This window comes from Clarias gariepinus, chromosome 17, assembly GCF_024256425.1.
Source record: "Clarias gariepinus isolate MV-2021 ecotype Netherlands chromosome 17, CGAR_prim_01v2, whole genome shotgun sequence".
In the NCBI taxonomy this organism is placed as follows: Eukaryota; Metazoa; Chordata; class Actinopteri; order Siluriformes; family Clariidae; genus Clarias; species Clarias gariepinus.
Genome location: NC_071116.1, coordinates 12,049,926 through 12,066,023, shown reverse-complemented (window position 1 = coordinate 12,066,023; position 16,098 = coordinate 12,049,926). Strand labels below are relative to the sequence as shown.

Sequence of the window (16,098 nt, the reverse complement as noted above, 5' to 3'; positions counted from 1 at the left end):
AGCACATTTAGCAATATAAAGTCTTTACCCACCAGGAAAGATGAGAATAAGTGGTAAGAAAAAAAATTAGGGGGCGAATTTAACATACCACAGACATTCACATCAAACCCGACCTGTATATACGATTACAGGTTCTAAAAAGTCATGCTTAAAAAAAGAAATTCAAGCAATATCAAGCAATGACGACTTTTGTGCTGATTGTACTGGATAAATAAATGGAAAAAAATCCATTCCAGCAATACTAAGAAGAAGGAGAGAAGGTTTTACTGCTTGGTAAAGGAGTTATACATCTGTGAGCATGAGGTGGAGAATGTGGGCAGCTTGTTGACCTCAGTGAAACACTTAACACCACCCAGCTGGTCAGGAAAGCATTTTCTTAGAAGACTGAGGGGATTCAGGATATCACGAAATATTCTCAGCAACTACAATTACGTCAGCCAGAGCATCTTGACCAGCTTTTAAAAAGCTAATTTATGCTTCTGCATCATGTCTATAGGGAGGCTACACTGGCATTGTTAGCATTTATAATTGTGGCAATGGGGTTTCTGTGCCACTTGGTTGAATCTGTTTAGCACTCTCAAACTACTTTCAAACAAAACTGCAATCAATAAGTATTCATGTAGTTTATATGCCTTTATTTAGAAAACACTATAATATAAAATTTTTTGAAAAACATCTCAATATGCTTTTAAAAGATAACACAGCAAATCACAGTGTTTAAGAGCCAAAAATTCAAAGTATATCCACATAACGTCTCTCAGTCTAAAAAATAAATTTAACTAAATAAATCTGTATTTAATCAAAACGATTCATGTGAGAGGGAGAGACTAACTAACAAAAAGCTGAACAATTTGTTATAAACCTTTTAATATTCCAAGGATACAGTTTTTAAAACTAAGAGCATGAATTAATTGACTGTGCTCTCATTTTAATAATCTCTGCACACAGTTGATTGAACCAATAAAAAGGAGCTGCCAGGTCAACCTATCACAGTTGTGTTTTGCGTTGCTATGACATGTAGTTACATTTTTGGGGAGGTGCATGTCAGGCTATGCCATAGGGTACAGATTATGGAACATGACAGCAGCAAATTTTGTCTTTACTGTTTGGTATGAAAGTGCGCCGGCAATGAACTGCAACTGCCTGCAGAGGGTGATAAAGGCTGCTGCTGCATTTCTGCCCCACTGACAGGAGGTCCAGATGGGTGACTTGCAAGTCTTCTAGACTGAAAAATAGATAGATAAATCCAATAGCCATATGATTGTTAAATAGGTCAAATGCTCACTGGCCCTGACATTATCCTGGACTCTCTCAGCACAAATCCTTCAATTATCTGTAAACAAGCTGCACACTACTTATGTTTTTGCATACATTTGCAGAGTTTAAATATGACCATGAATCTGTAACACTGTCCCACTGTTGTATTATTTATTACTGTAATTGAAATATACTTTTTTATTTCTCTTTTTGTTTTACAGGTAAACTTTTCATAGAGCAATAAACACTTTCAACCTATGTGATCAATCATCAATCAAGCATGATGGATAAAAAAAAGAATTCTGCTTGCTCCCCAGTGGGCGTGGGCAGGCCGAACCCCATCCAGTGCTGGGTGGTTTAGTTCTGGGAGGGTTTGGTGTGGGCTTTGGGTGCTCATGCCTTCCTGCGATTTCTCTGTGTACCATTGCCTTGATCTTCTGCCCTAAACTGGTTCTACATTGCATGCCTCACTTTTTTAATGCAGCACACACCAGTTTAGACACATATCTGTTAAGGGGCCAATACCCACCAAAAATAAATAAATAAATAAAAATAATAAAAGGGCAAGTGAGGCGTGTCTATTGTGGTCTAGGGTAGAAGGCATCTTGAGTGATTGGGGGTAGGGGATGCTTTTGGAGGCTCTGGGGCCTGTGCCCTGCTTATTATTATTATTATTATTATTATTATTTATTTTTTCTTGCTCCCTTGTACCCTCTAATTCCTTCTGTGGTTAAGTTTTAATTGTTGATATTATTATTATTATTATTATTATTATATTTTGAATTGCCTTGTCTCTTTCTTCTTTCACCCATAATATTCTTGATGAAAAGTTATTATTATTTTTATTATCATTATTATTGTTTTATTATTAGCAGGGCACTGGTGGATCAGTGGTAAGTGTTTCGCCTGCCATGCGGAAGGCCCGGGTTCGATTCCCAGCCAGTGCCCAAACCCCCAGCCACTGGACGCAGTGCCGGTCCCAAGCCCGGATAAATGGGAGGGTTGTGTCAGAAAGGGCATCTGGCGGAAAAACCTGTGCCAAGTTGTTGTGCGGACTGGATATTCCGCGGTGTCGACCCCTTGCTGGGAGCAGCTGAAGGACCAACAGCAGCATTGTGTTATCATCAGCAGTAGTAATAATAATTATATATTTCATTCTAATTTATATACCAGTAAAACATCTTAAATGGTTTTCATTCACTCACATACTTCCACCCCTACAGTCAAATACACATGCACACATTACAAAATGTAATTAAGTAATTGTAATACAAAATTAATACAATATTAAAAATGATGGTATATAGAAAAAACAGAGGGAAAACTGGCAACTCAAAAAAAAAATGAAATCTGCAAATTGTCAGTGTATGTTTATGTGCATGAAGTGACAGTGAATTCTATATTATTATAGTCATCTGTTACACAGAGGTGAGTCATTGTACAGAGTAATGGCAAACGGTAGGAATGAGTTCCTGAACTGTTCAATCAGTCTGTCGGAGAATTAACTCTGCTGACTCTGTGTGGGATCATGTACGTGGGATGGATTTTTCATAATTGACTGGTGTTTGTTCAGTTACCTGTTGTCTCCAACCTGTCCACTTTGTGTCCGATTATGTATTCAGCCTTGTGGATGATTTTATAGATCTTGCCTGCATCCATGGCACTGTCGCTGCTCCCCCAGCTGTCAGGCCACAGTACAGACTGCCACTACAGACTGATAAAAGGTTTCCTGGATTTCCTGGACCCTGCTGCATACATCTGAGCTTCCTCAGGAAATAAAGTCTGCTCAACCCCTTCTTATACACAGCATCAGTGTTGGTCCTCTAGTCCAACCTGTCAATTATTTGACAGCATGTACAGTACATCTGTAGTCCTCTAAGATTATATCATACTTCAGAAATTGCATTGTAAAAAACAGGAATAACCGACAACGACATAGCAAATGCTTGTGACCATCCATCTTTCTCTTGATCATTTTCTAGAGTTATTCAATGGGGTTAATGTCCTGAGATTGCACTGGCCATGATGACGGGGGTGTTGATCTGGCCATCCACCCAGCTGTGTGGCATAGAGCATGGTCCTGTTGGAAAAAAAAAACAATCCTCAGTCAGGGAACAGAGAGTCAGAGCAGATGGAAGCAAATGTTCCAAGGAAAATCTTGTACCTGGCTTGATTTATGAATCCTTTACAAAGAAAACTCTACCTGATTCCAGCCTTGCTAAAGGACCCCAGATGACAGGTCCTCCACCATGTTTGACGGTCACTGGATGTCATCCTTCAGTTTCCCCAGTATGTTGCCTTATTGTCCCCAGTGTCTGCTGCTTGACTTCATTCTTGTTTACTGCTGTCCTTGAAATTTTTGATGAAGGATCCAGATGTTCAGTGTATCCCTGCGCTAGTAAAGGCAGGGCCAAACCATTTCTTCTCACTTAAAATGTCTTTTCAACTCTTTTGGCATGGTCAATAGTAATAAATTTCTGATTACCTTAAATGTAATACTAGCACTGTTTTTCCACTCAGCTGGTTACATTGCAAGAGAAGAGTTAAGTGCAGCAGTGGTTTCTATACAATTTCTAATCAAATAAGATTGATTCAGGTGTTCACCTATAATCATCATTTCATTAAGTAGAATGAGATTTGCTTGTCTTGGAATTCAAGACACTTGAACGGAATGATTGGTATTATTATTATTTTTTTTTTGGAAATTCCCTGGCATGAGCAGCACTTTAACACAGCGTACCCCATTTTCCACACTCCTCCGGGGTATTGCTTCCACTCACTTTTTTATTTGTAAAGGTAAGAGTATGACAGAATCTTCCTTTAATTATTTCTTTAAATTTTATCACCTCCTTCACAAGCAAAACGGTTCCCTCTTGTCCCCAGTTTTGTAATTAGGTCATTTTAATCAAATTATAATAGGTCTACACTACTCTATTATATGGGCTTGAAACAGTTGTGATTTGAGCAGTCAGATTAGGATAACTTCACACATCTATAAGTTTTGTCTTTATACATAAAACTTTTACACAACTTGAGCTGATTTTGACAAAAGCCTTTTAAAACTACAACACCCACTATAATTTGCAACCAACTTTACGGCTCCCAGTGTCGTAAACAGTGACGTCATACGCTTTCCCAATCCTTGCTGACAGTAATATTGAGAAGCTTCATAAAGAAGTTTTATGTCCTAAATTAACTTTGATCGCTTAAGTGATTCTAAGACGCAGTAAATACGGAACCAGTTCGGTATATAAATAACGCTAGAGTTGTTTAGTCCAAAACCCTGACAATATGTTATTCAGCCCCAACTCTTTGACCGAATGTTTACAGGAATGGGAAGATATCGAAAAGGATTTTCAACAAGTTCAGGTGAGATGGCGGATTATTTGCAGCTTTAAGCATCCAGCACTATCTTGGCTAATAAACATAGCCGGCTAGTTAGCGAATAACTATTCTACAGAGCTTCAATACAGAGCTAACGTTAGCTAACTAGCTAGGCTGATGTAGGGCCAGAACTAGTTTAAGTGTTATTAGGTAAAAATAAAGTCTGTAAATAAATTTAGCTTAATAACAACTTAAATCTTTATCTGCCTTCATACTAGTAGCTATCGGGTCGTGTCGGATCCTAAAATCTACTCGACAGACTTCATGTCAAAAAGTCCCGTCTGCAGCACCAAAGGGCTTTTTCGCTTTTTCGCTTGGTACGTTAGGTAGAAGTGTAGCAGTGGCAAAGTTCATCAAAGAAAAATAGCATGTTGCACTAAAGGCACTGACTAAATTCATTAAATGAACTGAATACATTTATTGGTGCAACATAAACTGTTAGAATGTTTCTTCATTGCAATCTGGTCTGAATGGAAAGAATTCTTGCAGCATTTCTAAAGCCTGAAAGTTTTTGGCATTACAATTTATTGTTGTAGCTATATTTCAAATCACATTGTAATTCAAGCAATTAAAAAGTCAGTGCAAAAGTATTCACCTTACTAAATTGTTGTTTAAGTTTTAAAAATACCTTCTGCATTATTTTAAATTATACTTCCCTAGGATTTAGCGTCCCACGTCTGTACAAGAAAATTCACTTAGTTATTACAATTCAGGGAATGTTAGTCATTAAAGAGTAAACATCTTTCGTATGCCATTTTAAAAATTTGACAATTGCATATAAATATGTTTAATGCACTGTATATATTGTATAAAAAAGTACTGTAGGAATTTTGATAACTTTACAGACATACGGTATAGGCAGTTTTCCTGTTTTTTTCTGACTAATTCCTATGCCATTGAGTCAAATTTTGAAAATTTCAAATATCAAAATCACAGGTCTATTATTTATAAATTTTTAATGTATTTCTACTGTACTGTACTCTATTACATTCTGTGTCAATACAAGTTGTTGACAATAGAAAATGACAAATGATAAACATCACCCAAGTACCTGAAATATTTTATTAAATATAAAAGTTAATATTCTTTATCCAAATGAATATACCATTAGCCAGCTAAATATTTTTCTTCACTCCAGGATAGTATTTGCTGTTTGAGTTGTTTATTTCTGTTTTTACACAATTCATCATCTGAAGTCTTTCTTGATTTCTTATTCTTTCTTTATTTCTTTCTTCCTTTTTTTTCAGGAGACGCATCGCCTCTACAAACAAAAGCTGGAAGAGGTTTCCAAATTACAGAATAGCTGTTCTACTTCTATTTCACGACAGAAGAAAAGGCTAAAAGAGCTCTCAGCTTCTCTTCAAGGGTATGTTGTGTAGGCATTAACTGATGTTTCCCACTGATGTTTGTTAAGTACTTTTTTTTTTTAAGACTAGTCGATTGTATTTCGAGAGTAATTAAGGTAATGTCTGTTTTTTCACCTACAGAACAAATTTGTATTGTTTGACTGTTTCTTTCTTTTTTTTTTTTTTTTTTTTTTTAGATGTAAACAGAAAGGTAGCCCAGAGGACATAAGCACTATAGATCGAATTCAAGAATCAGTGAAAGAAAGACCAAATGTATTTTTCGAGATGGAGGCCTTCCTTCCAAAGAAAAATGGGTAAAGCAAATGAGACCAAATCACACCTTCTATAATTCAATTAAATTCAATTTTATTTGTATAGCGCTTTTAGCAATTTTCATTGCCGCAAAGCAGCTTTACACAATCAAAAGAATTATTTAAGTTTGTATGAAATGTGAATGTGTATGAATCAAAATGGTCAGTTTGTCCCTGGTGAGCAAGCCGAGGGCGACAGTGGCAAGGAAAAACTCCCTGAGATGGTAATAGAAAGAAACCTTGAGAGGAACCAGACTCAACAGGGAACCCATCCTCATTTGGGTGAAACAGAAAGCAGTAAATGATCTGCATTTATACAGTGTGTTAGGTGGCAGGCAGTTCAGCTATAATAGCTGATGTTAATTGATGTTAATATGGAGTCCAGGTAGTTATTGAAAGTGCAGCTATATAACTATTCCTATTAACTAGGAATCATGCCAGCAATGTTGACTTATAGATAGTTGTGTCTCTGCAAAGGTATCTGGTAAATGGAAAATGATTTGAGTGTTTTTGGAATGCGTTAGAAATTTGGTTACTGTCTTTTTGCCCACTCTGTCTTCTAGGTTATACCTCAGTCTTGTGCTTGGAAATGTCAATGTTACCCTTCTTGACAAACAAGCTAAGTAAGTTTCTGATAACAGCCTTTCCCAACATGTAATAAAAACTGTAATAAAAGTATGAAATTGCAATCTTTTCCTTCTTTATATTTTTCAGATTTGCCTATAAAGGTGAATATGAAAAATTCAAGCTTTACCTGACTGTTATACTTCTACTTTTCTCCTTTACATGCCGGTTTGTGGTCAGCTACAGGTATGTTCAACATCTAGATGGACGATGTCTGTTCTACATTCTTTTATTTCCAACAACCAGAATGGTTTTCTCTTTGCTTGGTTCCTTGAGCAGCAGTAGTAATGTACAGTCATCACTTTATGACCATGACCTCACACATAAAGCTTGTAAAAGGCAGCCTGTAAAAGTAACTTTCTCATCCACTTTCCCATTCTCATTTTGTCATTGAAGTCGTAGATTTGAGGCATTTAGTTGTTCATTCTTACAAACTGTCTAAAGGAATGATGAATATTAACAAAAGTTCTATATGTTTTTTTGGAATCTATTAAATTTTTTATAATACATAAATAAAAACAACGTTTTACCTCATTTTTATAAGAAAGTTTTGCACATTTTTGAAGAAATGAACTCTGAGGTTTAAAAATATCTCTTTTTTTACTAACAGAGTGCTTGATGCACTTTTCAACTTTCTGTTGGTGTGGTATTACTGCACATTGACGATAAGAGAGAGCATACTCATTAATAACGGCTCTAAGTAAGTACTGTAACACCTATAAAAGCATCTTTTAAATTACAGTAGTAAAATAAAATAATACTTACTATTTAAATTTGTTTTACATTATGCAATTTTTTAGTTTTAATTCATTTTAGTGCATTAAATTGATGTCAGCATTCAGCTTTTATTGATTTGGGTAGCAATTTGACCTCTGACTAGGGTTTTCTGTGTTCTTTGGTGTTGCAGGATTAAGGGCTGGTGGGTATTTCAACATTATGTTTCAACTTTCCTCTCTGGAGTAATGCTGACTTGGTAAGAGGTGTAAGGAAATATGATATGAACAAATAATGTTATGAACAGCTTAATGCATATTTTGGTACTTTTATCACATAATGATTTATGGACACTATATACAGTAGTGGATATGTTTAACTTTTTAAATTAAAATAAGTAAGAAAATTAACGTATATGTACAGTGCATCTTAAAATTTTTGAATAATATAAAAAGTTTAAATTTACCCCTCCCTGTAATTTAATATAAAAAATTGCCAGACTGTCTACTAATGTACATGTATGATATCTATCTATCTATCTATCTATCTATCTATCTATCTATCTATCTATCTATCTATCTATCTATCGTGCTGTGATAAATTATTAGCCCACTTCCTGATATTTTTTTTTGCATATTTGTCACACTTAAATAATTTAGATCATCAAACAAAAGTTAACATTACACAAAGTAAACACAAAGTAAACACAAAATGCAGTTTTAAATCATGATTTTTATTTATTAAGGAAAAAAGCCGTCCAAACCTACCTGGCCATGTGTGAAAAAGTAATTGCCCACTCTATGCTAAATCATGAATCAACTGTGATTTTTTTTGAATGCTAAGTGAAATTTTACTTGCCACACCCAGGTATGATTACTGCCAGACCTGTTAAATCACATAAATAGAACCTGCCTGACAAAGTGAAGCATATTAAAAGGCAGCAATTGAGGGGTTGCTTAGTGGTTAAGAAAAAAGTAAAAATAAATCCCGACAGGTTCTGTTTGTACGCGCAGGCCCTTGTGTGTGAAGCTAAATTAGGGAGCCCCTCCCCTCTCCCCTTTCTCGTCTTACACAGTTACCCTTCCTCCACTCTTTTCACACGCGCGCACACAACAGAAACACTGTTTCATTAGAAAAATAAACAAGAAATCTCTCTAATGACACTTGATTGAGCGACGCACTAACGGAATCACTGCTGTAAAGGAAAAATAAAACAAATGAACCTACACTTTACCTTTGAAAAGAAGGTAACATCGGTAACGTGCTCGGATGTTGATTATACCAGTGAGTGACGCGCACTAAGACCGAGCAGGGGAGACGATTACCCACAATTCCGCAGCACGGTATATACACTACCGTTTAAAAGTTTGCTTGCAAATTTCTTTGTTTTTGTTTAGTGATTAATTTTCTACATTCTACAACAATACTGGGGATTTCCAAACTATAAAATAACACATATGGAATTAGGTAATTACGTAACATAAGCACCATAATGAAACTGGCTCTCATGAAGGCCGTCCCAAGAGGGCGAGACCAAAACCTACCTCTGCTGCAGACGAGAAGTTCATTTAGAGTTATCAGCCTGAAAAATGACCAATTAACAGCACTTCAGTTTAGAGGCGTTATGAAGTCTTTATAGAGCATAAGTAGCAGACACATCTCACCAAATGTTCAAAGCAGTTGGATAATGCAAATGTTGGATGCCTTCAGCATTCCTTTAAAATGTAGAAAGAAATAAAAAACAGGAACGATCATGGAATTAGAAAGTGACCCCAAACTTTTGAACGGTAGTGTGTATACTGTATATACACACACACACACACACAATACCAACATTACTCAACTTTTAACTAGTGTGTCCAAACTTTTCATTGGTACTGTGTGTATACTGTCAGTTGTGTTTCGACCCGAAGTGTCGGCTGTTCTGCAATAGTTCTTGCAAGAATGGTATTGTCAAGTGCATTTGCAAAACCTGTCAAGCACCATGATGTAACTGGCTCTTATGGAAAGCAAGACCAAAATGTCCTTCTGTTGCAGAGGAGAAGTTCATTTACCAACTTCAAAAAGAATTAATTTTTAGTACCTCAGATTAGAGCGATTACGGAGGCTTTACAGAGCATATGTAGCAGACACATTTAAACATCATATTATGGATGCCTTCAGCTGTGTTTTACAATGTATAAGGAAATAAAAACCAGGAAAAACCATGGAATAAGATGGTGTGGCCAAACCTTTGACTGATGGTATGTGTGCGTGTGTGTGTATATACATATATAAGCATGTATATACACACATGCACACAAACCACCAGTCAAAAGTTTGGCCACACCTTTTATATATATATATATATATATATATATATATATATATATATATATATATATATATATATATATATAGCTTTTTTGGAATAAGGGGATATGGGGATATTAATGTTTTCTTTGTTTCATAGGCCTGAAGGAGACCGCTACCAAATGTTTAGGAACCAGTTCCTGTCTTACTCTATGTATATAAGTAATGTGGCTTAATTTATGTCTAATTTCTATCCGAATTGTATTGAGAGAGTAGTATACTGTATATGTAGAGAGTGATATTTTACACTCATATTTCACACAGATTTTGTCCAGTTTCTTCAGTACTATTACCAGAGTGGTTCTCTTTACCGACTTCGTGCTTTGGGAGAGAGACACAACATGGACCTCACAGTTGGTAAGCTATATTATAATGTAAATGGCTTTTAGAATTTTAACACACATTCTCCTAAGAAATATAAAAATGTATTGCTATTAAGATTTTAAACCACAGAAATATTCAACTCTAGTGTTAGTAGGTGTAGGAATAGGGGGTCTTATTGGTATTGGCATATGGCACTCACTCACTTATGTTCTATACCGCTTTATCCTGTATTCAGGGTTGCGGGGACCTGCAATCTATCCCAGGAGACTTAGGTGCTACAGTGCTAACCACTACACCACCGTACCGCCTTATGGCAGTTTAACAGTTTAAAATATCTGGGGAGGTACAGTTTAGTATGACATTCATTAATATGTTTAATTAGTAGTACATCAGTATTTAAGGGGCGGGGGGAACTTTATGTTGTACATAATGCTTGCCTGCCAATGAAGGCACCATGTTTTGTCACTCTCTGAATTTCAGCGCAGTGTACCACAAATTGCACATTTAAAAAAAAAAAAAAAATTTACCTGTATGTCCATATTCTGTCCCCAGAGGGATTTCAGTCCTGGATGTGGAGGGGACTAACTTTTCTGTTGCCTTTTCTTTTCTTTGGCCATGTGGGTATCATAAGTAGATTTCATTTCATTATAATTATGTGCTTAAACATACATACATACATATATACATACATACATGTAGTTTACTGTGTGACTTCATAGTAAAAGTGTAGTATAATCAGAGTAATAGGAGTAAAGGTTTTGGGATGATTGGTACTTTACTTATTTTCACCTGTATTCTTTCAGTTTTGGCAGCTCTACAATGGTATCACACTTTTCCAAATGGCTCACCTTCCAGACTGGAAGGAGTGGCAGGTAAGACCTGACAATGCTGTAGCAAAATTGCAGTAGTTTAAGCCCCCTGCATGTTTAAGTTATTAATGACCATTAACATTAACTTGGTAGTAACCTAACCAAAGTGTAACTCACAATAAAAATGTAAAAAGTAAAATACAACAAAACTGAATTTTGTTATCCTTGGAATCCTATTTGTTAAGGAATATGTAAAAAAAAAAAAAAAAAACTACAGCATCAGTGTTACATTTGCATTTGGTAGCTGTTGACTCAAACTCTACATGCGGATCAAAGATGTGTCTATGCAAGTGAAGGTGGCCATCATTTGGCTGAAAATAAATACAAAATAAACCCATCAGAAGTATTGCAAAAACATTGGGATTGGCCAATACAACAATTTGAAAAATGATTAAAAGCAATAAATTAACCAATTAATGGTCTTGGGGAGGTAGGCATCATTGACGAAGTCTACAGTCAAGAGAAAACTTTATGTAGTATGCGGAAGGAAAAAAACAGATCATAATCCAAAGCATATCACCTGTCAAACATGGTGGAGGCAGTGATATGGGGTAAATGTGACTACTTGCAGAAGGACAACCATCACTGCAACACTCTACCAATCAGGCCTCTATTGTAGAGTGGCCAGACAGAAGTCATTCGTCACTAAAAGGCATGACATCCAGGCTGGGAGTTTGCAAAAAACGCTTGAAGGACACTCGGACTATTCTGCATGCCATATTTGTGAAGGAGATCAAGTTTGTGTGTCTAATATATACTGTATATATACTCAGCAAAAAAAGAAACGTTCTCTGACTTTCACCTGTTTTTACTTTCGGTAAACTTAATGTGTAAATATTTGTATGAACACTAAAAGAGTCAACACCATAAGACATAAACTAAAAATGTTTCACAATGTGTCCCTGAATGAAGGGAGGCTCAAAATCAAAAGTACCAGTCAGTATCAGCACCAGCTGCTTGAAGTACTGCAGTGCATCTCCTCCTCATGGACTGCCTATTGCGGACAGTCTGAGCACTGATGGAGGGATTGTGTGTTCCTGGTGTGACTCGGGCAGTTGTTGTGGCCATCCTGTACCTGTCATGCAGGTGTGATATTCGGATGTACCGATTGTGTTGTTACACGTGGTCTTCCACTGCGAGGATGATCAGATGTCCTTTCTGTCTCCCTGCAGCATGCCTAATGCACGTTCACGCAGATGAGCAGGGACCCTGGGCAACTTTCTTTGGGTGTTTTTCACAGTCAGTAGACAAGTCTCTTTAGTGTCCTGCGTTTTTAAAACAGTGACCTTAAATGTCTACTTTCTGTAAGCTGTTAAGGTCTTAAACATTGTTTAAACCTTTTACAATGAAGATCTGTAAAGTTATTTGGATTTTTACAACATTATTGTTGAAATACACAGTCCTGAAAAAGGGATGTTTCTTTTTTTGCTGAGTGTATAATATATATATATATATATATATATATTTATATTTCTCAGATTCATGGCTGAAATTCACTACTGCCTAAGAACATACATAAAGAAATTTGAATTTGTTCTGCGAATCATTCTGATATCAGATGTCATTCTGTCATTTTTAATATGCTGTTCTGTTTCTTTTTTTAAATATATATATATAAGTGCACAGTATTTATCATGTCTTTCCTTTTTATAGGTCCTCATGTGTGGGTCCACCTTTCTTGTCCTGTTTATGGGAAACTTCTTCACAACACTGGGTGTAGTTTACCAAAAATACACAAATCAGGACAAAGCAAAAGATTTATGAATGGAAGCACTAAAAGTCTTTGTCCACAGAAAAATCCTTTTTAGATACATATGTTTTCATGCCCTTGTTTGTATTGTATATTATTGTTTGATTTTTAAACTTTAGTTTCACTCTGTACTGCAAATATGTGATTTTACAATTTTTTTAAATGACAAAGTTAATGCTTAGTGTTTATACCGTCATTAGTAAAAGAAGTAAGGTAATGTTTTATACTGTAACTCCTCAGGGTTCAGGCCTGATTCTGAGGATGTGCTGCTTTCTGTGTGGAGTTTTCTTCTTGTCAGTTTGGATTTTTTTCCACAGACCTCCGGAGTCCTCCAGTTTCTTTCCCATCTGGTCAATGGATTGGCTACACAAAATTGCCCTAAGTGTGACTGTATGTGTGTGTGTGTATGTACATGTCCTGTCACGATCCAAGGTATATTCCTGTTTTAATATTCCAAGGGTAGGTTGGGTAGTGAGCCACTGTGAAGCAGACCATGACAAATGACCACAGTGTAAAAATATGAGTACTATAAATAAAAACCTTAAACAAAGATTACTAAATATTCAACTCAGTTCTGTGCTATTTGTAAAGCACAGGAAAAATTCAATTTTTTTTTTTATGATTACATGATAAGACTGATCAGTTTATCCATAAGGAGTATGTCTGGGGTAAATTTTGCAAGAAAATCTCCCTGATGAAAGAAACTCCAATGAGGAAGACAACTTGAGAGGAACAAGACTCAAAAGGGAGCCCATGCTCATTGTGTGATACTGAAAAGTGTGACTTTAAATAAATTAGTTTTATGTTCAAGAAGCAGTTGTATAACAACATGAGGTTTAGTTAACATTATACAAATTCTTCTGTTTATCCATTTCCAAGAGTTGTTTCTGCACCAAGTACACCTTTGGATATATATATATATATATATATATATATATATATATATATAATTATTATATATTTTTTTATAGCAATGCTATCAAATACTAATTAAGTGTATGTAATTTTCTGACCCACAGGGACATTTTACATACCTAAGGCAGAGAATGTTTACTAGGAGTAAATGTCAGGAATTGTGAAAAATAGTTTAAATGTATTTGGCTAAACTGTATGTAAACTTTTAACTTCAACTGTGTATATACGCGCACATACACACCCTTAATTGCCATAATTGCCAGTTGCCATCTTTAAGTAATTATAATTTTGCTTTCTAATGTTAAAAATTCTCTTATCATAAAGATTTAAACAAGATTTAAAAACTCCTCTCTGCATATAACTTGATACTGTACATGTTCCAGTGCACTTTACAGTCAAAAATGAGTGGTTGTAAGGTTTTCAAATATATAGTTTACTCAAGCATTAATAGTTCACTCAAATTAATGCTTTTTCAATCCATTGAATCTCATTTGAGGCGGCACGGTGGTGTAGTGGTTAGCACTGTCGCCTTGCACCTTCAGGGTCTGGGTTCGATTGCCAGCCAGGCTCGATTCCCGTCTCTGTGTGCATGGAGTTTGCATGTTCTCCCCTTGATTGGTGGGTTTCCTCCGAGTACTCTGGTTTCCTCCCACAGTCCAAAGATATGCAGGTTAGGCTGATTGGCGTTCCCAAATTGCCCGTAGAATGTGAGAGTGTATGTGTGTATGTTTGCCTGCGATGGATTGGCACCCTGTCCAGGGTGTGCCCTAAGTCTCCTGGGATAGGCTCCAGGTCCCTGCAACCCTGAATACAGGTTAAAGCGGTATAGAAGATGAGTGGGTGTGTGAATCTTTTTTGCTGAGCAGGTAGTTAATGTAGTAAAATAGTGGAAACTGGCTTTCAAAACAGCATTTCTATCTAAACACTGACTGGTGATTTGCAGATAGAACATCATGGAACCAAAGCAGAGTGCTTTTTTACATAGACACTTTTTAATGGTGTGCATGCACATTATATCAGATTATATTCAGATATATTCAGATAAATCTGAACTCCTAGATGAGCAACATAAAGATTTAAAATGAAGAAAACATTTTATAATGTAACAATTTTCTGCACAAAGCAAGGTCCATTTGCAGCATTTGGTGTAGAAGAACTTGACTGGACAACATAAAGCAATCTTTGAGATAAACTCTTTAAGTCATATCTTTATAACTTGCTCATACAGTATTTTCACTGTTTGTAAAAGACCCCAAACACTGCTGCTAATAATAGCTAAAAATAATAATGCCCATAATAATCTACCTTATCTGAACTGTGTAGATTTTTAACCATGACAGAAGGTTGTCTCTGTCTTTTTAGCTGCTGCAGTTTTTTATTTTTGCAATATAAAGTTAGTTGATACTGACATTTGTCCCTTAGAAATTACAAAACTAATTCCTTAAATAGTAAAGTATTGCTGAAATTGGGCCGGTGACCAGGCTGAGCAGACAGATGAAATAATGACAAATGTGCCAAATATAATATCTTGACCCAGTTTCCTATAGAACTAATGTACACAATGATAAAAAATATAGAGAGAGTAAGACTGAAAAGAAACAAACAAGAAAAATTATATCAGAATAAGAATCGGGTTTATTCGCCAAGTATACTGACACACACAAGGAATTTGGTTCCGGCTCTTTGTATCTCCAAAATTACAGACTAACATCTACAATCCAAATTTTTTTTAATTCATGAAAAAATGTCTGGCTGTTATGTGTCACTATAGAAGGCCTATTTTTTTTTTTTTTTTTTTTTTTTACAAATATTAGTGAATTGTTCCAATGGGGTGGATAATGCTAACTTGACAGCAAGGTCATGTGTATGTCCATGGCTATATTTGAAGCCGGGCCCAAAATTATATCCAGAGTTTAGTGAAGGTATTGTGTTTAGCTAAATAATGCTTGAATGTGACCAACTATTTACACTGCTTGAAAAACTTACTATGGCTTGAAAAGCTAACATTGATGGTGAATCAGTTTTATTATCAACATAAACAGGTAATAATTTGTAAAAAGCTTGTGAAAGGCTACCCAAAAATAATTTTCTAAGTTAAACAATTTAAAGGCAATGCTACCAAATGCTAACAATGGGTATGTAAACTTCTGACCCACTGGGAATGGAATGAAAGAAATAAAAGCTGAAAGAAATCTTTCGCTCTAGTTTTATTCTGACATTTCTGATCCTAACTGACTTATGACAGTGAATAT

At 35.8% G+C, this 16,098-nt stretch overlaps 1 protein-coding gene across 1 annotated transcript; it reads left to right on the top strand.

Annotated features, from left to right (window-relative positions):
* Positions 1 to 4,391: 4,391 nt before the first annotated feature.
* tmem120aa (transmembrane protein 120Aa) lies at positions 4,392 to 13,491 on the top strand. The gene is made up of 12 exons (XM_053476255.1): positions 4,392 to 4,626; positions 5,889 to 6,007; positions 6,185 to 6,301; positions 6,862 to 6,921; positions 7,013 to 7,108; positions 7,533 to 7,622; positions 7,830 to 7,895; positions 10,089 to 10,150; positions 10,253 to 10,345; positions 10,865 to 10,929; positions 11,116 to 11,184; positions 12,835 to 13,491. Exons 1-12 carry the CDS (start codon positions 4,549 to 4,551, stop codon positions 12,943 to 12,945), a joined length of 1,026 nt encoding a protein of 341 aa, XP_053332230.1. The 5' UTR covers positions 4,392 to 4,548; the 3' UTR covers positions 12,946 to 13,491.
* Positions 13,492 to 16,098: the final 2,607 nt, after the last annotated feature.

What these genes read in the sequence shown, in the direction of transcription:
- tmem120aa (XM_053476255.1), top strand. Translation starts at nt 4,549, where the DNA reads ATGTTATTCAGCCCCAACTCTTTGACCGAATGTTTACAGGAATGGGAA. An exon ending in CTCTCAGCTTCTCTTCAAGG is followed by an intron (nt 6,008 to 6,184) that starts GTATGTTGTGTA and finishes TTTTTTTTTTAG; the next exon opens with ATGTAAACAGAAAGGTAGCC. An exon ending in TTCCTTCCAAAGAAAAATGG is followed by an intron (nt 6,302 to 6,861) that starts GTAAAGCAAATG and finishes TCTGTCTTCTAG; the next exon opens with GTTATACCTCAGTCTTGTGC.